The 24708-nt window shown below is 52.5% G+C and overlaps 1 protein-coding gene across 1 annotated transcript in view; it reads right to left on the minus strand.

The window, feature by feature from the left end:
* The window catches only part of MYO18B (myosin XVIIIB), a 64926-nt gene that overhangs the window by 10877 nt on the left and 29341 nt on the right, over nt 1-24708 (minus strand). Inside the window, exons 26-40 of the mRNA XM_063172951.1 lie at nt 23507-23596; nt 21656-21775; nt 21435-21543; nt 20672-20796; nt 18366-18520; nt 17338-17461; nt 15787-15981; nt 15575-15685; nt 14560-14664; nt 13022-13168; nt 9593-9706; nt 8797-8913; nt 8074-8157; nt 6619-6756; nt 6256-6441 (exon numbers count right to left, since the gene is read on the minus strand). Coding sequence (XP_063029021.1) covers nt 6256-6441; nt 6619-6756; nt 8074-8157; nt 8797-8913; nt 9593-9706; nt 13022-13168; nt 14560-14664; nt 15575-15685; nt 15787-15981; nt 17338-17461; nt 18366-18520; nt 20672-20796; nt 21435-21543; nt 21656-21775; nt 23507-23596 — 1920 coding nt within the window. The remainder of the gene's footprint in view (nt 1-6255; nt 6442-6618; nt 6757-8073; nt 8158-8796; nt 8914-9592; nt 9707-13021; nt 13169-14559; nt 14665-15574; nt 15686-15786; nt 15982-17337; nt 17462-18365; nt 18521-20671; nt 20797-21434; nt 21544-21655; nt 21776-23506; nt 23597-24708) is intronic.

Genomic DNA, 24708 nt, shown 5'->3' on the forward strand with positions numbered 1-24708 from the left:
CCCCTGGCACCCACAGTTTGTGGCACACACACTGGTGGCCTCGGGAGGGGGACCTGGGATCTATCGCCCACCCGAGGGGTGATTTCAATGTGAGCCACAAAATCGATCTGACACTGCTCAACCCCACATCCCAGCTGTCCCAAATCTCATCCACGGAGGCTTCTCGTGTTTTTCTCCGTACCCTACAATTGTCTCAAGGAAAGGAATAATTTTGCCACAATGATTCAATTTCAGATGGAAAAGCGCTGCCTGCAGAGCACAAATTGACAAGGCCCAGCACCAGGCCCCTGGCACCCAGGGAGTTGCTGGACACCTTTGACACAGGTTGTTTCCATCTAAATGTAAATCCAAGGAGCTTTTCTCTTTCCACACAGTCCCTGGGCTGAGAACTGACACCCTCACACTGGGCAGAGCTGGCCTTTTGTTTCCTCTGAGCAGAAAATGGGGAGAAATAAAGGGAAAAAGTCACATTATTGGGCAATCTGCACCATGAGGGACCTGAGGGGCTAAAAGAGGCATCCTCTGCTGTTAAACCCCTTTTGGCACCAACATCTCTGGCTGATCCCACCAAAGCAGCCAGACATGCACAGCAGGACCAGCCTGACCAGCTCAGAACCCCTGGCTGATGTATATTTCATCATCAATAAATAAAATATACATTTTGCCTGGTTCTGAATGCATTTCCAATCCAGATTCTCCCATTGCCCCAGAGCAAAGGTCTGGCTCTGTTGGTGGGTCAGAATCCATGGTTTCAGAAGGCTGAGGTTGATCCCTGCTGACAGGGAGCCTGGATCAAAGGTTTCCCCAGGAACAAGGGGACAGGAACTCACTCAGTGATGCCTGGCACTCATCAAACCCACAGGGAGCTGCTCTCACTCCTGAAAATATTCTGCACATCCCTCATGGAAAGGGATTTCAAAACCTTCTTTTCCTTAAGAGGCTTTTTTTTTTTTTTTTTTTTTTCTCCCAGCTAATTTTGTCTCAGAATTATCTGAAAAGAGGTTAAAAGGAGATAAACAAAACCAGCAGTGCAACGATCCCCGGGACTCCAAAGGATTCCCAGGCCAGCACCACGTCCTTGTCACCACCTCATGTTTATTTTTGTATTTTTCTATTTTTGTATTTTTCTATTTTTCTATTTTTCTATTTTTCTATTTTTGTATTTCTGTATTTTTGTATTTTTGTTTGTGCTTCTGCTGTGACAACACCACCTCTGCTCGCTCCCATCCACCCCGAGTCAAGTGTAATCTAATTAATCCAACTCGAATCCCTTTTCCTTCTAATAACTGAGCCCGCACCTGCAGAACTCATCCATCATGATTATTTTTAATTAAGCCGTTAACTCGCGGGGTTTTTGGGAAAGTTTGAAGTGACAAAAATTCGCTGGGTTGAAGGCTGCAGTGTGAGCACCGTGTAATTGGTGCGTGAGCAGCTGATGGATTCCTGAGGAATTCACTCTTTTTAAAGGCAAAGCAGAACCACAACAGCCCTAATTTGCAAATAGGCACCGAGTTTTCACTCCTGGCTCCTCCATCACCTCTAAGGACCGACTGCCTTTGATGGTAATTGTCATTAGAGCTCCTCAAAGGTGTCAAAAAAAAAAAAAAAACCAAACAAAAAAACCCAAAACCAACAACACACCCGCAAAAAAGCAGCCAAAAAAAAAACCCCAAAAAACAAACACAAAAAAAACCCCAAAAAACAAACACAAAAAAAACCCCAAAAAACAAACACAAAAAAACCCACAAAAAAACCCACAAAACCCGAACCAAAACAAAAACATAAAAAAGCCAAAAAACCCGCAAAACAAAACAAAAAGCCCCCCCAAAAAATAAAAATAAAGCAAAACAGAAAAGCGCCCAAAAAAAACCCAAAAAACCCCACAAAAAATACCCCAAAAAAACCCCAAAACCACACCAAAAACCCCACCAAAAACCATAAAAAAGCCATAAAAACCACACATAAAAAAACACTAAAAAAACATAAGAAACCAACCCCCCTCAAAAAAACACATAAAAAACAAACAAAAAAAAAACCCCAAAAAGCAAAAAAACCAAACCAAACCAAAACCACAAAAAAAAAAAACCAAAAACCCCAACCAAAACAAAAAAAAACCAAAAAAGCCAAAACCACCCCAAAATAAAACAAAAAAGCTCCCCAGAAAATAAAAACCAAAACAAAAGAGCCTCCCAAAAAAATAAACCACAAAAAAACCCACACCAAAGAAACATTTAAAACCCCAAAAACAAAAGAAAAACACAAAAACCCCTAAAAATAATAAGAAACCCAAAAAATCCAAAAATCCCAAAAACACACACACATAAAAAACCCCAAAAAACATAAAAAAAATTAAAAAACCAAAAGACAAACAAAAAAACACACACACAAAAAAAAAAAAAACACACACAAAAAAAATCGCACCAAAAAGAAAACAAAAAAAAAACCAAAAAAAACCAGCAAAAAAACCCTTTATAGTTTGCAAATGAGCAAAACCCCCTAATCCTGGAGTTCCAACTAAGTTGTATTACACAACGTGGCCATAGCAGGGCCAAGGCAAAAGATCTGCCAGCAAAAGAACCAGGAAAAAAAATAAAAAGCTTATTTACACTATTTACACCGAGCCTCTCACAAAAAAAAAACCCAACTTGTGAAGAATATCTTCACACCTGCACTTCAGTTTTCTGTAAAATGAGTTAATTATTGCGCTGATGAGTTTCACAGCTTCACTAAAGAAAGCTGATTTTAGGATAGCACCCACCAGCCCCCATGGTGTGCTCAGGGGAGGGTTCAGCGGAGCTGTGCTGGGCACAGAGGGACAGGAGGACACCCAGAAATCCCTGGATTGCGCCTCAACCAGCCAGGGCTCCATCCCAGCTGGGTCAGACCCTGTTTTTCCCGAGGAATTCCACCAAAAAGGCGCCTGGCTCTCCAAAGAAGAGACCTGAGCAGCTCCTGCCCATGGCTGGAGCCCTTTGCTGAGTTTTCATCCCAGAGCCCTCTTGCAGATGTTTGAATTGTGCCATGAAATCCAAACTCTTCAGGCAGCTCAGTCAGAGCAGCACCATCCTCCCCTGGGAGCAGGCTCAGGAGGGAAACCCAGACACTGGGACAGCCACTCATTGTCCCACATTCCTGCTGCTCCCAGCCCTTCTCCATCCCTCCCAATCCCTGCTCCATCCTTCACAGGGCTTCCCCACCCTTCCCAGACCCTGTGTTCCATCCTTCCCAGCCTTTCTCCCTCCTTCCCAGCCCCTGTTCCATCCTTCCCGGCTCTTCTCCAACCCTCTCAGACTCTGTTCCATCACTCCCAGCCCCTGTTGCATCCTTCCCAGCCCCTGTTCCACCCTTCCCAGCCCCTGTTCCACCCTTCCCAGCCCTTCTCCACCCTTCCCAGCTCCTGTTCCATCCTTCCCAGCCCCTCTTCCACCCTTCTCAGCCCCTGTTCCATCCTTCCCAGCCGTTCTCCACCTTTCCCAGCCCCTGCTCCATCCTTCTCAGACTCTGTTCCACTCTTCCCAGCCCTCCTCCATCCTTCTCAGCCCTTTCTCCATCCTTCCCAGCCCTTCTCAATCTCTCCCAACCCCTGTTCCATCCTTCCCATCCCTTGTTCCATCTCTCCCAATCCCTGTTCCATCATTCCCAGCCCTTCTCCACCCTTCCCAGGCCCTGTTCCATCCCTCCCAGCCCTTCTCCACCCTTCCCAGCCCCTGTTCCATCCCTTCCATCCTTGGCCTGTCAAGCTCTGGGTGCCAACCCAGCAGCTGAGGATCGAGGAGCTGCTGCAGGCTGGGATCCAGGTTTTATTGGGAAAGGAGCTCCAGCTCCAGGGAGGAAAAACCCAGGATGTGCAGCCAGAGCAAAGAGAGTCCAGCAGGGCCAAGTCCTACCCCCATCATTACCAAACACGCCTGGAAAGTGTTCAAAACCCATCCTTCCTGCAAAATTCATGAGGCAGAGCCATCTGCCTGGCAGCCAGCTCTCGTCCCTGCTCCTCACTGGGTATTCCCTGCTGAATGGCACAAGGCTGCCTCCCTAGTGCCCTGAACTGGGTGGGAAAAGAAGGAGGGATGGAATGGAGACACCCTGAGCCTGGCTGGGGATGGTGGCATGGGATTTTCCACTGGTAAATATGAGCTGTGAGGACAAAATACCTCCTATTCTGTATATTTTATATATATTCCATATGTATCTCCATATACAGGCAGCAGCTCTGAAACAAGACAGGATTTTTAACCCAATCTCTGCCAGGAATTTGTCCTTTCAACACCCTCCTTTAAACCTGAACAGTGTGTGGTAAAGTCCACAACCTCACCGCCGTGTATTTAAATAAGTTTTTCAAAAATTGTTAGGAGCAGAGCACGACTTAAGTAATGTCAAGTGAATAATTCAGGCTGGATTTATAATTGATGGGGGATTTAGCAGGAGCAGAGCCATAAGTGGCTTTCCATTAACTATTGATGCTCCCCACCAGGCTGGGCTGGGCTCCCTGATCACAGCTCTGGCCCATGTTTAATTCAAGTGCTCTTCAGAGGACACAGTCTGGGGATGCCTCTGCTCCCAGGAATATCACAGCAGTGCCTGGAGCCAGTTCCTATTGAGCAATCCCCATGGGAAAGCTGGGATGGGGAGCTGTGTCTGGGGGAGCCCCCCTGCTCCTTTCTCCTGCCAGATAACCCCAAATATCTGGATAAACCCAGAGCCCTCGGTCCTGCCTTACAAGCTCAGCTGTTTGTGTCTGATTTGAGGGAGGTGCCTCTAAAATCCCTTTCAGACCTCTTTGCACGCTTTATCTGGGAGAACACAAGAAGCTCCTGTACCTCCCCATATGAAACATTCAGAAAGCTGCTAAAAATACAGGCACAACCCCCAAAAATACAGCAAAAAGAACACACCCCCATCCCAACAGAATCCATGTTCCAAGCACTGCCCTTCCAGCAGAGCTGCAACAAACACTCAATATCACAGCACCCACAGCCACTGCTCCCCAGTCCCTGAAATCAGGGAGCCCAGAATGCCCACGGCACCTCAGCAGAGCCTGTCTCTTCTCTCCATCCCTCCCAGCCCCTGTTCCATCCTTCCAAGCCCTTCTCCATCCTTCCCAGACCCTGTTCCATCCTTCCCAGCCTCTGTTCCATCCCTCTCAACTCCTGTTCCCCCCTTCCCAGACCCCTGTTCCATCCTTCTCAGACCCCATTCCACCTTTCCCAGCCCTTCTCATGGCTCTGCAGAGCATCAAAGGCTGAGATTTGACCCCATTCCATGCCCAGGGGAGGCTGGAGCAGGCAGGGCTGAGCCTGGCAGAGCAAGGGCAAAGCCTGACCCCGGTGCAGGCGGAGGATTGGGAATCGTTCACACCACCCCCCTCGGCAAGGCTTGGCAGCCTCGGGGCAGAATAAATCCTGAAATCTCCTTGATTGCTAACTAAAAGATTATTGATAAAATAACTGCTCCTAATTCAGCCCTGCTGCCAGCAGAAGTGCAATATCTTTCAATTACCACTCGGGAGCAAGGCTTTCCCTTGGATTACTGGAAGAAGCGACATGAAAAGAGACTCTGGAAAGGGCTGGGAAGTGAAGGTGAATCTATTTCTGCTGCTCTCCGAAGCCAGCTGGGGCTCTGCTTGTTCAGAGTGGATTTAGCTGCTGGTTGGCGCTGTCTGTGCAGACACAGGGCGGGTTTGGCAAAGCCAGGAGCTCCAGGAGGAGCTGGTGCTTGGGCTGAGCCTGGCACAGCCAGCCTGGCACACCTCAGCACTCAGGGCCAGGGCATTTCGCACCCACTGTGGCTCTGCCTGACATGAGGAGCTGCAGGAATGACCTAACTTGGAATCACAGATTCACCTAGGATGGAAACACCTCCAAGATCATCCAGTCCAACTGAAACCGCATCCCCAAGTGCCACATCCACACATGAACTGCATTTCTGTGAGAGCAAGCAAAACCGCATCATTCCCACAAGAAAACACGGAGCAGAGTGACTGTCCAGGCTCCCAGACCAGCCATGGAGAAGGGAACACGGGGATCCTCAAGGACAGCTTTGGTTCAATGGTTTGGAGCTGCAGAAAGCTGCAAAGCAATTCCCCGTCCTTCCCAGAGGGACAACTCCATCCCCAGAGCCAGAGCACACAAAGGAGCACACAAAAATGAGTTTCTGGAGCCCTCAAACCAACCCAGGGGCTATGAGGGGTCACCTCCAAACCCCTGTGGCCATGGGACCCCCCAAACCTCTGTGGCCATGGGATCCCCCAAACCTCACCAGCTCCACGCGCCGGCGGCTGGACTCCAGCTCCCTCTGCACCAGCTCGTCCATGTCAGCCTTCATCTCCTGCATCCTCCTCTGGTAGTACCTGCTGCTCTCCCTCTCCCGCGCCTCCGACTCGGCCGCCTTCTCCAGCTCCTCTCCCATCTGGATGATGCTGTCCCGCAGGCGCAGCACCAGCACCTGGGCAAGGTGAGGAGTTGGGAATGTCCCTGTGAGCACCAAGGCGCTGCTGGCTGTCAGAAACACCCTCGGAGGGAGAGCAGCAGTGCCACCAAACCCCTGTGCTGCCCCAGCCCATCCCAGGTGCTGCTGTCCCCACAGGTGGGGCGGTGGCAGTGCCAGGGCAGCAGGGGGTACCTCGAAGCGCTTCATCTGCACGGCCTGGAAGTCCAGCTGGCTCTCCAGGTCCCGGATCCGAGCTTCCTGCCGGCTGACGATGGAGCGCTCGGCCGGGCACTGCTCCAGCTGGGCTGCCCTGGCCTGAGCTGCCTGCAGCTGGGAGAGCAGGGCTGTGTCAGCATCAGCATCCCCCAGCCCCTCTGCTGGACCCCTTTCCTGCACCCCTCTCCTGATCCCCTCTCCTGAAACCCTCTCCTGGACCACCCTGCCACAGACATCTTTTATGAAAAATCCTTTCTTTAGGATTTTTCCTCCTGAGAAGCTGGGAGGCCTCAGGAACAAAATGTAAACATTGATTATCTGCTGCTGGGGAATGCAACAGGTGGATCTGTGATTGGTCTCATGTGGTTTTTCTAATTAATGGTCAATCACAGCCCAGTTGGCTCGGACTCTCTGTCCGAGCCACAAGCCTTTGTTATCATTCTTGGCTATTCTATTCTTAGCTAGCCTTCTGATGAAATCCTTTCTTCTATTCTTTTAGTATAGTTTGAATATAATATATATCATAAAATAATAAATCAGCCTTCTGAAACATGGAGTCAGATCCTCATCTCTTCCCTCATCCCAAAACCCCTGTGAACACGGTCACAGACCCCTCTGATGCATCCCTCTGCTGATCCCCTCTGCTCATCCCCTCCCCAGTCCCTCTCCTGGCCCCTGAGCTGCTGTGGCCAAGCACTGCCCTCCTTTCCCAAAGAATTCCCTGCTGTTGGAGCCACACAGAACAGGCCTGACAGCGAAGTGTGGCTCTGAATGGAGAACCTGCTGGCCAGGACACGTGGCTGGGGCTCCTTTGCTCTTCTCTCCTCACACACTCTTTGAGGATAGCAGGTGTAAAAATTCACAATCTTTGTGGAAAGCTGCCTGGGCCAGGCTGTTTCCTCAGTTCTTACACTGAGATCTCCAAAGGAAACTGCCCTTTCAGTGATCCTGGGTTCAGGTTTTGAATTTGACCTAAAACTACAGGAATTCGTCTCCTTTTATCCAGCCTATCTCCAAAGCACCACCCGCTCCTCCTGCTTCTGATTCCTGGGCAGCTTAGCCACGCTCCAGTAAAGCACTTCACTTAATGGGATTACTCATGTGTTTAAAATTAAATCCCTCACTCCAGGAGGGCTGGCACAGCCTCAGAGGCGAGCGGGTGCAGCCCTTGTTGGTGCCCACCCTGGGGCAGCCCTGGGGTCAGCCCATCCCAATTCAGCAGGGGAGGAGGGAGAAACCAGGCTGTGAATCCCAAAAATTCTGCAAGGAAACGATTTCTCCAGCCTAAAGAGGTCCCATTCCTCAGCAGGGGTGCCCCAGGCTGGGCAGGAATTACCTTCTCCTGCAGGAATTACCTTCTCCTGCAGGAATTACCTTCTCCTGCAGGAATTACCTTCTCCTGCAGGAATTACCTTCTCCTGCAGGAATTACCTTCTCCTGCAGGCTCTGCTTTTCTTTCTTCACATCCTCCACCTGCGTCTGCAGCTCCCGGATCTGAGCGATGTCCGTGGCCGACTGCAGGAACAGAAAATGTGGATTTGGGAGCAGCAGGGCTCAGAGCAGAGGGCTGGTTCCTGCCTGAACCTCCAGTGAGCTGCTCCTGGACCGCCCCGATGGAGCTGCATTCTCCCAACTCACTGCAGCTTCCCAAAATTTTGAAACAAATATTTGTGGATCAGGATTCTCCTGGTTCCAGACACAGGCTCCTGGATCCCTACCACCTCTGCAAGGGGCACAAGACTGTGAATTGTCAGCCTGTCCCCTCCCATGGGAGTTTTGAGGTCCCTCAGCTCCCAGGATAATCCTCTGAGAGAGCCTGGCATAGTTTGGATATGGCACTGAAAGCACCAAGGCTTTTTAACAGTGCTTTTTAACCTCTGGAGGAGAAAATGGTGAAAGGAGGAATAAAAACAACCCAGAGGGACAGCTCTAGGATTCTCCAGATGTTGAAACTAAAGGCAAAACACCTCTTAAAAGAAGATTTAAAACTGCAGGTGAGAGGATTTGGTGCTGTGAGCCTTCCCCTCCTCATCACAGCATCTCTGTGGATCCTCACCCCTTTGTGGACCCCCAGATGCCACCACCAGCTCCGTGCCAGCCTGCAGGGCTTTCTGAGAGCCATCCCAGGGCTGCAGAGGCTCCCCCAGCTCCTACCTGGGCGATCAGAGCCTTGTGCTTTTCCATGAGCTCATTGAGGTCCTCCTGGTCCTCGTCAATGCGCTTCAGCAGGTCGGCTCGCTCGTGCTGCAGCTGGAACAGCTGCTCGTCCACCTGCAGGAGGATCCACAGCTCCTGCTTCATGGATCCCACAGGGATCCCACCAAATCCCCTCTGGAACATGCTGCCAACAGCCCCCAGCCCATCAGAGAGCCAGGGCAGGACCAGGAGGATGCACAGCTCCTGGTTCATGGATCCCACCAAATCCCCTCTGGAATACATCACCAACAGCCTCCAGCCCATCAGAGAGCCAGGGCAGGACCAGGAGAGTCCACAGCACCTGGATCCCACAGGGAACCCACCAAATCCCTTCTGAAATACATCACCAACAGCCTCCAGCCCATCAGAGAGCTGGAGCAGGACCAGGAGGATCCACAGCACCTGGATCCCACAGGGAACCCACCAAATCCCTTCTGGAATACATCACCAACAGCCCCCAGCCCATCAGAGAGCCAGGGCAGGACCATGGGATGCTGCACCCTTGCAGGAATTTTGTCCACCCAATAAACCACCCCGGGGGCTGCTGTTTCCAAGCAGTCTAGGTGATTCAGTGAGGAATATCCTTGGAGACCCAGTAAATTCACTGGGATGTTTCATAAATATCCTCAGAGGTGTAATTAACACTCCAAGGTGATTTATTAAACACTTCTGATTTAGCAAAGCAGCTGCTGATTGCTGCCAAACCCCAAGAGGTGGGACTGCGCCCTCCCACCTGCCCTGCCATGGAACCCACCAGGGTCTTGCTTCTGCTGAGGGTCTCCAGCTCCGTGTGCAGGTTCTCCAGCTCCTGGGCTGCTGTCTGCTGGCATCTCTGGGCCTCTGCACACTTGGCTTCGCTCTCTTCCAACTGGGGAAAGGTGCAGGGGATCATCATTAAAGGAGAAACCACATGCTGATGGTGCTGTCCCCGTGCTTATTTCCACTTTCACAGGGTGTCACCTTATTTTTTTTTAGGTTCTTCTAAACCTTCTGATGTTTATAGTCTTATAATGAACTTTGTCACGCACTTTATGTAAATAATTTATTTTTGCATTCTTTTATGGAGGAGGATAAAGTTGATGGGCTGTTGGTTTGTCCAGTGTCATTGGAGAGGTGGCACTGTCACCCTCCAATCCACTGCCCCTTTTGGAAATCTATAAATGTTGGAGTCAGAAATTAAACTGCCCTCTATTTTACCTTGGAGAGTCCAGTGTCCGTGTCATTTTATTTCATGTCAGGGCATTTTTCCCTGCTAAAGAACACAGAAATCTCCACGTTTTAAACCCCTGCTGCTCTTCAACTTGTCTGCTCCTAGTTTACAGGGCAAGCAAAGCTTCCTTGGCACCTTCCAGCTCAGATCCCAACCCCACTGCCCGTCCTAATGAGTCCAGCAGCCTCCATGGCACATCCTCCCTTTCCCATGGCCAGGCAGAGCTGGGATCATTAATTTGCAAAATTATGTGAATTACACGTAATTCCTGATTAGAGCAATTCACGATTCGGGGGGTTTGCAAATGGGCTTTTCACGTGGCGTAAATTGCATTTGCAAATACACGTGGAAGATCCCATTTATAAGCGCTAATTCGCTCTCGGGTTTTGCAGCTCAGCCATTAGGATCGCACACGATCTTCAATGGGCTGCAAACATCTGGAAGCTGCAGCGTCATCCCCAAAACTCCCCCCTCGCCTGGGCGGAGGAGTTGTCGTAGGCTGTACCTGAACATCCAGTTCCTTCCCCTGCTCCTCGGGGTTTCTTTTGCTTTTTCTCTACGAAAAAGGAAAAATAAACCCCTCTCTGCTCGCTGCTCGTTTCCTGTGCTCCTGGTTTCCCTGTGGAGTTCCAGGGGGCAGCGGGAAAAGCTGCACACCATGGTGAGAGTTAGAGAATTTTATTTTTTTAATTTCTTTTTTATCTCTCTCCCTAAAATTAAAAAAAAAATAAATAAAAAAAAAGTGGGGGGAATAATGGAATACTATAACTGGAGCAATCCTCAGCTGGCTTCCCTCCAGTTTTTGGGCAGATTGAGACCTCTCACTAGAAAAGGAAGAACTTTCTTCCATCAGCTGTAAAAAACCTCTGTGCTTTGCTGGGATGAGTTGAAGATGCCACTCAGATCAGCTCCTGGTTTCATGGCCTTTCCCACCTGCATCCCCACTCATGGACTGGCCTCAACCCTGCCACAATTCCCACCAAAATCCCGATAATTCCACCAGAGAGAAAATCATCTCCAGGACCCCTCATTAAGCATCAGCTTCCAATTCACTTGGTGTAATGGAATTTTCCCACTTGGGAAGGATAAATTGAAATTCCCCCCCAAAAAAATGCATAATGTATGAAGTGTGGAACAACATTAGTTTGCTGTGAACACCATCTGTTAAATACCTGCATAAAATGGATGCCTCAGCCTTATTAAGAAACAATGCTGCACTCCCAGCCATATGGATTTTGATTAACGGAAATGTAGCATTTTAGCAAAGTTTTTCTTCTGGTGCAGGTCCGTGGGCTGCTGGTAGGATGCATTGGCTTTTGAGAAAGTCGTCATGAATGCCATTAGAAATTGTTTCAGCTTAAAGGACAGGATAATCATGTGGCATTTTAAGCACAGGCAGAGCCTCAGTGTTGGTGGCACAGCAAAAACTCCACATTCCCAAAATCCAGGCTGTTTGCTCTTCTCCAAACACAAGGGAGATGAGCACAAGAACCACAGGGACAGAGAGCGACCTTCTGCCTTGCTGTGAGGACTGGGGTGTGCAGGGAGCAAGAATCCCAAAATTCCAGAGTCATAAATGCTGGGGAAAACTTCCAAAGTCATCAAATCCAGCCTGTGCCTGATCCCCACCTTGTCACCAAGCCCAGAGCACTGAGTGCCACATCCAGGAATTCCTTGGACACCTCCAGGGATGGGGACTCCAAACCTCCCTGGACAGTTCCAGTCCCTGAGCACCCTTTCCATGAGGAAATTCCTCCTGGTGTCCAACCTGACCCTCCCCTGGCACAGTTTGGTGCAGTTCCCTCTCTCCAGACCCTGTTCCCTGGGAGCAGAGCCTGACACCCCCTGGCTGTCCCCTCCTGTCAGGAGCTGTGCAGAGCCACAAGGTCCCACCTGAGCCTCCTTTTCCCCAGGCTGAGCCCCTTCCCAGCTCCCTCAGCTGCTCTCTCCATGACTTTACTCTCTGGAGCAAAGATTTAATTCCCCTGGTGAGCTGGGCATTATTCCCCAGGGAGATGGGGCTGGACATGATGGGATGGGCAGAGGAAACACCTCAGCATCCATGTAGGTCCCTCAGATCAGCACATGGAAGGGACCCAAGGTAGGGCCCTGCCACATTTCCTTCCCACCGGGGACTGGGAAAACACAGGGGCAGTGCAACCTCTCCAATCCTAAAGTGGGATTTGGGAAACATTATGGGATTTAATGAAGCGCAGCACTACAGCACTGGATCAATAATACTTAACAACAGCAGAGTGCAAAAAATGGCCATTCCCACTGTGGCTTGTCCCAGCCACTGCCATCTCTTGCCCTGGACATCCAGGTAAGGGCATGGACACACCTCTAGCTCCATCAGCTCACCTTCCCCTTCTCCCCCAGCACAGGTGGAAGGGAGAAGCTGCTGCTCACAGCTGTTATTTATGCACAACGACCCTCCCAATTACACTTGGATGTTGCTGGAGTTCCTTGTGCCTCCAGATTCGTTTGTTTCCAGGTGAAATGTGCAGAACAGATTAATTTCTGAGTGGTTTCAGAGGGTCAGCAGCTTTAGCTGAGCCCCTGCTTGGCACTTGGGAATACACAGCCCACCAGGGGATGGACAGCCCCGTGGTGCCCCTATCCATGGCAGGGGACTCAGAGCTCACCCTGGGGTCGGGGATGTCCCCAGTGTGGCGGCACAGAGCTGTCACAGAGCTGGAGCCGCTCCTCAGCTCAAATCCCCCCCATCCCTCTCCCGCTTCCAGCATCCCTATGGCAACGCCGCCCCAGCCCGGCCGTAGGAGACGCGCAGAAACACGCCAAACAGAAGGTAATTAACAGGGAAAAAAAAAGGAAAAAAGGGAAAAAACACTCCACCAGCGTTGCCTTAATTACAGGGTAAGCACTCCTTTTCCAAGGAGACTCTGCGGCGTGCCAGCGCTCAGTTAAGCGGGGCAGCGGGGGATGCTCCCTGCGGCTTCCCTCCCTCCCTACCTGTTTGCGCAGGTGTTCCAGCTCCGGAGCGCTGCCCCCGGGCCCGGCTGGGGCCGCCAGCAGCAGCTGAGCATCGGCCAGGAGCGCCCGGCTCCTCCGCAGGTCCCGCCGCAGCCGCTTCTCCACGTCGAAGTCGCGGTGGCCGATCTGGGATGGGGACAGGAGATGTCTGAGCCCTGCTGGCCCCTGGAACCTCCATCAGCACCTTCCGCCACACCCCAAGGTGTTCCCCGCTCAATTTAAGGGTGTTTTGGTCGGCTACACCAGAGTGAACACCTCCAGGATGTTCCATATTTTGCCCCATCAGAGAGATGCTCCTCTGAAAACATTTGCGCACCCCTGGTCCCCACGAGTGACATCCCCCCCGTGTCCAGAAGGACAGCCTGGCCCCACAGCCACAAGGAATACCTCAAAAAACCCATCTTCTGTGTTTCCCCCCCCCCAGAGAGAGGGAGAGAGCAACCATGGTTACAGGGATAAAGGAATTAGAGAGCCACCAAATAAACAGGGACATGGTTTCAGCATCACTGAGGTGTAAGAGCATTTTCCATTTAGGTTGTTTTCCACGGCTCTCCTTTCAAACCGCTTTCCTTCTCCTGTTTTCTGTTCACTGGCTGAAATCAACTGTGTGGATTTGACCTTGTGGCCTGGTTTAGAGCTGGCTGGAATTTGCTGGAACAAGAAATCATTGGCATCTCCATTTCCTTAATTAGTTTTCTGGGTCAGCTGTTTTCTTCCCATTTTTTTAATGAACTGTCCTCTGCTAACCACAGGGTGTTTGCAGCACCACCACTGCTGCTCTGCCATCCCTCCAGCTGGATCCTGAACACTGCTCACATCATTTTCCTCTTGCCCAGGGTCTCTTTATAACCACAGGGAATAAATTTGGAGCCATGACTGGAACCAGCTGCCCCTTCCCACCACTGCAGCCCAGGATTTTTAAGTGACAAAGCCAGGATTTGATTTAATACCTGCTGCCAAACTGTGGTTATGTCTCACAGCAATCCCAGCTGCACGGCCCCATCTCCCTTTCCCTTACACCAGGACTGATCTTGGGGGCTGGGGGCTGCCAGAGCAACACCTGGGGCTGTCCTGGAGGGGAAGGGGCCTCTCCTCCTGAGCCCCCCTGTCACAGACATCTTTTATGGAAAATCCTTTCCTCAGGATTTTTCCTCCTGAGAAGCTAAGAGACCTCAGGAACAAAATGTAAACAATGATTATCTGCTGCTGTGGAATGCAACAGGTGCATCTGTGATTCGGGTCATAGAACTGTTTCTAATTAATGGCTCGGACAGAGAGTCTGAGCCACAAACCTTTGTTATCATTCCTTCTTATTCTATTCTTAGCCAGCCTTCTGAGGAAATCCTTTCCTCTGTTCTTTTAGTATAATGTGATATATACCATAAAATAATAAACCAAGCCTTCTGAAACCATGGAGTCAGATCCTCATCTCTTCCCCCATTCCAAGAACCCCTGTGAACACGGTCACACAGGGCACAGCCCACAGAGCAGCCCCTGGGCGGGCACTGCCCCCTTACCTGCTCACACAAGGTGCCAATGAGCCCTTCCAGGTCGTGCTTCTCGTGCAGCACCATCTGCCTCTGCTCGTGCTCCTGCTCCAGCTGCATCTCCAGCTGCCGCAGCTGTGGGACAACCCCAGCCCTGCTCAGTGCCCGGCCACCCCTCAAGGGGCCAGCAGGGCACAGACACTGCCACAGGGGGGGTTTGGCACTCCCCAAGAGAGGGTGGGCACCGAGGCAGCACTGGGGACCAGGAATGGGCCATGTCCCCTGGAGCACCTCCTGTCCCCAGCAGTGCCAGGGACATGCAGGACACTGGGGACAGGGTGGGCTGTTTGAAGCACACCCAGACATGCCCAAAGGCTGCCCCTGCAGCTCTGGAATTCGTGTTTGCACCCATCAACTTCATGGCTTTGAGGAAAGGCTGTTTTCTGCAAATCAGCCCCAAAAACATCAAACTCAGGATCTGGTACCCTTGGTGTGACTCTGGTGTTACTGGGAGCAGTGGGTCCATGTGCTGCATCATGTGTGGCTCTCATACATTGTCCCCAACAGCCCCTCCAGCGTGGCAGGGGGCTCAGCCCTGACCCAGAGCCTGATCTGCACCCCTGGGATGTGACTGGGGCTCAGCCCTGACCCAAAGCTTGATCTGCACCCCTGGGATGTGACTGGGGCTCAGCCCTGACCCAGAGCCTGATCTGCACCCCTGGGATGTGACTGGGGCTCAGCCCTGACCCAAAGCCTGATCTGCACCCCAAAGCTGTGACTGGGGCTCAGCCCTGACCCAGAGCCTGATCTGCACCCCTGGGATGTGACTGGGGCTCAGCCCTGACCCAAAGCCTGATCTGCACCCCAAAGCTGTGACTGGGGCTCAGCCCTGACCCAAAGCCTGATCTGCACCCCAAAGCTGTGATGGGGGCTCACACTGAGGTGATGGTGGGAAAGCAGGAACACGCACCTCTGGAAGGGTTCCTGGGGACATGGGGAGTTTTGGGGAGCACCAAGCATCAAACCCACCCAGCATCAAACCTACCCTCTTCTGGCAGGACTTCTGCGTGTCCTCCAGCTCCTCATCCTTGTCCTCCAGCTCCTTCTGGTGGATCTGCTTCATCCTCTCCATCTCCAGCTCCAGCCTCTCGTGGAGCTGAAACCCCCAGAGATGATGCACAGCCCCAAGAGGATGAGGATGGTGTTGGGCTGTCCCAGCAGGGACAGACACCCCTGGTTCCCCCAGCCCCACATTACCTGCTCCAGGTGCTCCACAGCAGCTGTTTGCCTCTCCAGCTCCTTCTTCTGCTCAGCAGCGCTGCCCTCCAGGTCCCAGAGCTTCTTCTTGAGCCCAGGCACCGTGTCCATGGCCCCGGGGGCGCTGAGCTCCTGCACTCGGCTGGCCAACACAGCCACCTGCTGCTCCAGCCTGGCCACCTCGGCCTCCTTGTGCTGGCCAGAGCAGGGTCAGAGCCTGGACACTCACACCCCGCTCTCAGAACCCACAGCATTCCCAAAAACATCACCCCAAATGCCTGGAGCAGCAGCAGGGTTGGGCAGCCCACTGAGACCCCCCCATGCCCACCTTTCCCTCTCAGTCCCGACCTCACTGAAGCCCTAAAGCAGATAGCCTTCTAGAAGTAATGGGTTAAAACATGGAATGTGAGGCCTGTAAAGCGGGGCCTAGCACTAGAACACACGGAGAAAGCACAGCACTAGGAAAACAGAGTAACAAATTAGATAAGGGGTAGAGCATCATGACAGGGGAAGAGATAGGTATAGGAGAAACTAATGGACTAAGCAGGTTTAGAGCCAGCAATGTCGAAACGATCCTAAGGGTTTTGCCAAACCACGGGATCTAAGCCAAACACACCGGGAATTGACCAAATTAGGAAATGAGTTCAAAAGTTTAAAGAGGAAGACTCATCGGAAAGACCCCGTCTATGATGAAGGCAACAGGAACGACCACCTGAAAATTCCCCAAAAGAGATGTCTCCACCTGCGCTCCGCCCACGCTCCGCCTACACCACGCCCCATATGAATATGCATGATTATGTACCTGATCTGATGTAATCCTATACCCAAAATTGTATATAAGGCTTGCTTTTGCTATGTGAACTCAGAAATCCACTTTGTGATTTCTCCGACGCGTCGCTAATAAAAATACCTCCTGCTTAATTGACTTAAGTTGAGTCTGATTAGGCAGTCACTCTGCCTGTTTGGGGCAAAATTCGGCATCATCACCTTCCCACTGCCCTGGGGTGTCCCTGCAGCCCAGGGACATGCAGGACTCTGGGGACAGGGTGGGCTGTTTGAAGCACACCCAGACATGCCCAAAGGCTTCCTCTGCAGCTCTGGAATTCGTGTTTGCACCCAGCGACCTCATGGCTTTGAGGAAAGGCTGTGTTCAGCAAATCAGCCCCAAAAATTGATGGTGGGGGGTGCTGGCAGCAGCCCTGGGGGTTCTCCCCACCCCAGCAGCCATGCCAGTGTCACCACGGTGGCATTTGGTGCAGCACCATCCCATGGGGCACAGACAGCACCTTCCCCAAGGTGGGACTGGGGGTAGGCGTGTGAGGACGAGCACAAGTGACCCCAGTGAAAATTGGGGCCCTGACGAGCTGAATCATGGGGTGGGGACCACTCATACATAGCAACATCCCTTCTGGAAGGAGATTCAAATACACACTGAGCTGTGCTGGCAGAAATTGGAATCAAGTTTCCTGATTGCCTCTGCTCTAATTACAAAGGTAATCAGTGCTGCTCCCAGAACTGGCTCCAAGACAGCAAAGTGGGGTCTCCTCTTACCTCCAGGCTCTGCTGCAGTTTGCCCATCTCCCAGCGGATGCTGGTGTTCTCCTGGGACAGCTTCTCACGGAGGCTCTTCTCGAAGGCAGACTGCCCCAGGGCCTGGGCCAGCTGCAGGTCAAACCTGAGGGGAGCACAGCAGGGTCAGGAGGGACACACGGACCCCATGCACGCCCCTGGACAGGGCTGGGAGCAGTCTGGGGTGGTGGAAGGAGAATATTCATAGGGAATATTTCATAGGGATGGAAGTGGATGAGCTTTAAGGTCCAAATCCAAATCAGTCTGGGCTCAGACCCTGTGTCAGTCACACAGCAAGGGGATGGAAAAATAACTCCCAGCAGCTGAAAGAGATAAAAAAATCAGCTCCACCCTTACAGCAGCTCTGTGGTGGTGTTTGCAGGGGTCCCAGGATGAGGGAAAAGATGAGAATCTTGACTCCATGTTTCAGAACGCTGATATATTATGATATATATAAATACGTGATATCTTGACCCCATGTTTCAGAAGGCTGATTTATTATTTTATTATATATATTATATTATATTATATTATATTATATTATATTATATTATATTATATTATATTATATTATATTATATTATATTATATTATATTATATTATATCATATTATATCATATTATATCATATTATATTATATGAAAATTATATACTAAAACTATACTAAAAGAATAGAGAGAAAAGGATTTCATCAGAAGGCTTGAAAGGAATAGAAATGGAATGATAACAAAATCTTGTGACTGACCAGAGTCTGAGACAGCCAGACTGTGATTTGCCGTTAATTAAAAACAACCACACCAGACCAATCAAAGATGACCTGTTGCATTCCACAGCAGCAGATAATTATTTTTTACATTTCATTTCCGAGGCCTCTCGGCTTCTCAGGACAAAAGATCTTAACGAGAGGATTTTTCATGAAACACATCCATGACCCAGCTCCTCACCCACCCCAACCCCCCCCATTCCCTGCCTCCTTGCTCCAGCACCCCAAACCCTGCCCATCCCTCACCTCTTCTGCCTCTTCTCCAGCTCGTGGCTGCGGCTCTGCTGGCTCTCAGCCAGCACCCGGGCGTCCTCCAGCTCGCAGGCCAGGCGTTGGCAGCGCCGCCGCAGCCGCTGCGCCCCGTCCCGCGCCGCCTGGCACGCTGCCTGTGCCTCAGCCAGCTGCAAGGGGCACACAGAGGGCTGTGGCACCAGGCAGGGACACACGGACCCCACAGAGGATGGACAGGTGTGCCCCGTGGAGGAGGGATGTCATAGTGCCCATGGTAAAGGCAGCCCACAGGCCAGGCACTGGCAGCGCCGCCGCAGCGCCCCGTCCTGCGCTGCCTGGCACACTGCCTGTGCCTCAGCCAGCTGCAGGGGGGTACAGGAGGGGCTGTGGCACCAGGGAGGGACACACCAACCCTCTGCACCCCACAGAGGATGGACAGGTGTGCCCTGTGGAGGAGGGATGCCATAGTGCCCATGGTAAAGGCAGCCCACAGGCCAGGCGCTGGCAGCGCCACCGCAGCCGCTGCGCCCCATCCTGAGCCGCCTGGCACACTGCCTGTGCCTCAGCCAGCTGCAGGGGGCACACAGAGGGGCTGTGGCACCAGGGAGGGACACACCAACCCCATGGAGCCCATAGAGGATGGACAGGTGTGCCCTGTGGGGGAGGGATGTCGTAGAGGCCATGGTACAGGCAGCCCATAGAGGGGGGACACATGGTTGCCACACAGGAGGGACCACATGGACGGCATGGCACACTCAATTCAGAGGAAGGACCCCACAATACAAACACCCTACAGGGGGGGGACCCCATAGACTCCACGGCACACTCAATTCACAGAGGAAGGACCCTTGGACCCCACTCACCCCGTAGAGGAGGAGCCCCACACACCCCACAGAGGAGGGACACATGGACGTGACACAGGAGGGACCCCATAGACTCAATGACACACTCAATTCACAGAGGAAGGACCCTTGGACCCCACACACCCCATAGAGGAGGAACCCCACTGACCCCATAGAAGAGGAACCCCACAAACTCCACAAAAGAAGAACCCCACTGACCCCACAGAGGAGGGACACAAGGACCCCACACAGAAGTGACCCCATAGACTCCATGGCACACTCAGTTCAGAGGAAGGACCCTTGGACCCCATTCACCCCATAGAGGAAGAACCCCACACACTCCACAGAGGAGGAACCCCACTGACCCCACAGCACACACACCCCATCGAGGAGGGACACATGGGCACCACACAAGAGGGACCCCATAGACTCCACAGAGGAGGAACCCCAAAAACTCCACAGAGGAAGAACCCCATAGTCCCCACAGCACACACACCCCACAGAGCAGGAACACATGGACCTCACACGAGAGGGACCCCGTAGACTCCATGGCACACTCAGTTCACACGGGAGGGACCCCTCAGCACACACACCCCACAGAGGAGGAACCCCACACACCCCACACCCCCTGGATAGGATCCCCACCAGGACCCAGCCTCACTGCATTCCCCAGGGCTGCTTCACCCAGGGATTTTTCACCAAACAAGGACAAGCCGAGGTGCTGTGTCCCCTCCAGCCCCAGGCACCCTCCCAGTGCCTGCAGCATCCCAGCCCTTCCTGCTGAGTCAGCAGAGCTGCCCCGGGGCCATGCCTGATCCCATTTCTCTGCAAAAAGCGCTGGAATCCCCAAGGATTCCCACTGTGTCTGGGACAGACACTCAGCTCTCCCACACCGGGGAATGGAGTCGTTAAGGAATGACTTTAAATAAGCAAAATCTTGCATTAATGAAGCCTGTAATTCCAAACTAACTGCGAGCAAATGGGCTGCTTCGCTTCACCCAAGCTCCTAAAACTCAGCTTCTCTCTTATTACCATTTAATGTACCATGAGAAATCTTTATTTCTTTGTTTTATCCTTATGGGGTGTGACCTGGCTCCCAGACACTGCTCAGGGAAGCACATTGGCTTTTTCCCTCCTCAGGGCAAAGCTCAGGAGCTGCCAGCTCTTTGTGTGACAGATGGGGAGAGCAGAGCCCTGTACAGCTCCTAAAGCTGAGCAGCACCAAGTCCCACCACCGAAAACCCCCTGCCCACAGCTCCTCACCCTCTGCCCATGCTCACACTTGACCAAGGTGGAATTTTGCAACGTTAACGTGATTTCTGGGGATCAAAGCTGCAGAAAATATCTGGATTTTGTGGTCAGTGGGAGCAGCAACAAGAAGCAGGTGCAATGCTGAGCCTCAGCCCTGCAAAGCTTCTGGGAGCAGGGGAGGGATATCTCTAGGGTGTCCCTGTGCCCTCCTGGGCTGGCAGCACTTGCCTTTTGCTCCAGCCCTGTCCTGGTGCCCAGCTCTGCCTCCAGCCGCTCCTCCAGCTGCGCCAGCCGCTTCCGCAGGAAAACGATCTCGGTCTGGGCGCAGTCAAACCTCACCTGCCACTCGTCCTCTGCCAACGAGAGACACCCAGGGTGGGTGCTGGGGGCCTGAGCAGCCCCTGCGGCCCTGCTGGGGGCAGGGGAGGGGACGCACAAGGGATTGACACCAGCACAGAGCTTATGGGGCACGGAGCTGCTTTGTGTGCCCCACTTGCACAGAGCATGTGCCCTGCCTCGGCACGGCTTGTGTGCCCATCCCACCCCATCCCATCCCAGCAGTGCCAGCAGCACCCCGGGGCACCGCACACCAGCCCCATGCCAGAGCCAGAGCCGTGTCCCCAAGCTGTCCCTGCCAGCTCCCACTGGATGAGCACTGCAGGGTGACAGAACGCTCTGGAGAGGCCCAGGGGCTGCAGAGTGGCACTGACTGGGCGGGGAAAACCTCTGCCCATTTCTCTGTGGCCCTACAGGTCAGGCTGGATGCCCAGAGCATGCACTGCCTCTGGAGGGACATCCCTACCTCCTCCCAAGCTGTGTCCCCAAGCTGTCACTGCAGCTCCCGCTGGATGAGCAATGCAGGGTGACAGAACACTCTGGAGTGACCAGGGGCTGCAGAGTGGCACTGACTGGGGGGAACAAACCTCTGCCCTCTTCTCCAGGTCAGGCTGGATGCCCAGAGCATGCACTGCTTCCAGAGGGACATCCCTACCTCCTCCAGAGCCGCTGATCTTCATCTCACGCAGCTGCACCAGCTGCTGCGCCTCCTCCAGCTGCTTCTCCACCGACTCCAGCTTCTTCTGCACTTGGTCGTGCTTGCTCTGGGGAAGGGAGCAAGGGAGCAGCTCTACCCGGCCCCGGGGCACTCAGGAGGGGCTCTGTCAGGGGGATGGCAGGTCACTGTCACCACACAGGGGCTCGGGGCCGCGGTACCTGCAGCTCCTGCAGCTCGCGGGTGCCCCGCAGCCGCTCCGCCCGCTCCCCGTCCAGGGCCTGGCAGGTGACATCGCCCTTGTAGCGCTCGTCCGACAGCTCCGTGGTCAGGTCGATGATCTGGGGGAGCAGGGGGGGTGTGGGAACCCACAAAATTAGAGGGTTTTTGGGGAAAGCTGCAAAAGGCAGGCTTCACGTGCAGCAGAGCTAAAGCAGCAGCTGTGAGATAGGTCAGCGTAAAAATTATTTGAACTGCAGAAAAAGCAAAGGCAAATAGAACAATGATCTGTGTATTAACGCTTGTGTGAATAGCTCTCTAAGCTGCAGAAAGTTTATCTAGCAAGATATTAGGAAGGTTAAAGCTTAATAATGGAGCTCTGTGCGTTGTGTTTTAAGGCTTACAAGTAGGTATTTTTATTCAAAGTAAGAAAGCATTGCTTTTTTATCATTGCTTTAAAGCAAGCAAGCGTTGTTTTAATCACGTGTGCTTATGGTGATTGGATAGAGCTACTGTCAATATGCTTTTGCTTTGTGTGATTGGTCAAGAAGCTTGTGAACTAAGTTGTAACATTAAGTTTTTTGGCCTGCTGCCTAGATTGTGAGCTGCTAGCATCTTCCCATTGTCATAACCATGTAATGAGACTGATGCTGAAAAATAAAACAGCTCAAGGCGCATTGTACAGCAGTCCTGTCTCATTTGTGTTTGTAAATAGCCCCCCTGGATGATGTCAGGGGGCAGTCTGGGCATGGCTGGGGGGTTCTGCCACGCCACAGCCATCCTGACAGCTCTGCCTGCTCTCAGGAGTGCACAGTGTCCCTGCCCAGTGTCACCAGTGGGAGCCCAGGCTCCTGCCCGTGCCACACTGCCTGCACTGCAGGGCTCATCACAGCTCTCCATTGTCCTACTTTATTGCATCACATCTCCTTTGAAACCAGGAGCAGAAGGGGAGAATTGTTAATCCAGAAAATCAATTCCGTTTTCCGCAGAGCGGACGGGCACACGGTCCTTGCTGCTCAGCCAGACCAGCGAGGCAGAGCCACAGCAAAACACAGCATTCCAACGCTCCTGGGTCTGACAGCATTTTAAGGCACCTCACATTGTGCAGGCTCCTCAGGGAGTCCCACAAGCTTAACCCAGTAAGCAAATCCCAGTAGGATTTCCCTCCCTGGTGTTGTCCTAGGTCTGCCCTGAGGCAGCTGCCTCACTCAGCATTCCCGAAGAGCTTAAACTAAACCATCCTTACCCTTTCCCCAGGGATGAGGAGGGTCCTGGCCTGGGGGGCTGTTGGCTGCAGCCTAGACCCAGCCCAGCCCTGCTGCAGCCAAGGGAGCTGGGAAAACCCAGGGTATTTATAGAAACCTTGGGAGCTCCTTCTCCTCGTGATGCTTGGCAAAATCCCAGGCACAATCACAAGGAGCTGTGCCTCCGAGAGCAGAGCCCACAGAGGACCAGCAGCCAGCTGGGAACACGGAATCCCAGAATGGTTTGGGCTGGAAAGGACCTTAAAACCCATCCAGGGCTTTAAGGGACACCTTGCACTAGCCCAGGTTGCTCCCAGCCCCATCCAACCTGGCCTTGGATATTTTCAGGGGCAGCCACAGATTCTCTGGGCAGCCTGGAGCGACACCAGCCTGGAATTCTGCAGCTGGACACTGCAGAATCCTGTCCAGGGGACCATTCCTGGCAGCTTCTCCTGCTCTGCTGGAACTGCTGGTCCTGCTCATCCCCACCAGCTCCCATCCCAACCTGGCCAAACAGGGCTGTGGCAGAGGTTTGGGGGTCTGTATCAGGCTTTTTGGGGTCTGTATCAGGCTTTTTGGGGTCTGTATCAGACATTTTGGGGTCTTTACCTTGCTCTCCAAGCTCTCTGTAGTCTGTCTGAGCTCGCTGCACGCCTGCTCGGATTTTTCCAGCTTCCTTCTCAGCGCCGCCAGCTCCTCCTAGGGAAGATTGGAAAAAAAACACACACACACATAGAGAGAGAGTTCCAGCATCCTCGGTTTATTTATGAAAACCTTGTTTTCTCCTCAAAATAAGTGGAAGAGACATAGCTGCCTTATTAATAAAATTTACCAGGCAACTTTGAAGGCTGCTCACTGCAAATTGCCGGGACTACAGCTCCCTGACATGAATTCCATCGGAGGGAATGTCAGCTTTGCTGTGTGTGGGGCATGTTTTATGAGAGAGCAGCAAGCCTAAAAAGCCGGGCATGAACGGCCAGGGGCCTGGATCGTGCCCAGGGAGTGTCCCAGGGCCCTGGCAGGTATCAGAGCACGGTGCAAAGGCACGGTGTTGGCTGTGATTCCTTCCCAGGCTGCAGGAGCTGCTCCATGCAGCCTTGTCCTGCTTTGATGTCCAACACCAAGCGTGCAGAGTGGTGATAAAAACAGAGGTTAACAGATGATGGGGCCTGATGGATCCCAGGTGGGTTTGGAGACAAAAACAGAGGCTTGGGCAGCTTTTGTTTCATCTGAGCCAGCCTGAAAACATCTTGTTAAAACCTTGCTAAGGCAAGAGGAGGAGAGGGACTCCAGGGAAGATGGGAATTTAGCACAGGTCTCAGAGGGTGCAGAGGGGTGAAAGGAGCAAAAAATGTCCATTAGCATCTCCCATCACCCAGGGCAACACAGGTGGATGCCAGCACAGCAGTGGGGACAGCACAGAGTGGAGTCCCCTCTGTCACAGGGGTGTTTGAATGCTCATCTCAGCACCCCAAAGGATGACAAGCCCATCTCCAGGAGTTTGGCTCTGGCACAGCCCCTGGAGCTTGCAGAGGGCACAAGGAGGGCAGTGGGGGATCCCTGGGGTGGGGTTTGGCCATGGGAACATGGTGTGTTTGCTACTGTCCCTCTAAGCAAGAAGTCACTCCTCCCTCCACAGCCCTGCAGAATGCGTGACACTAGGCTAAGAACTGATGGCAACTTCTGGATGGTAGGAAAAACATCTTTGCTGGGCAGAAGTGACTTCCAGCTTGAGCAATCCACCAGGCAGAGCCCCTAAAGCACCCTGTCCTGTCTCCCCGTTCTTCTAAGCCTTCTGACGTTTACATTCT

The sequence above is a fragment of the Melospiza melodia genome, chromosome 20 (assembly GCF_035770615.1).
Source record: "Melospiza melodia melodia isolate bMelMel2 chromosome 20, bMelMel2.pri, whole genome shotgun sequence".
Classification (NCBI taxonomy): Eukaryota; Metazoa; Chordata; class Aves; order Passeriformes; family Passerellidae; genus Melospiza; species Melospiza melodia.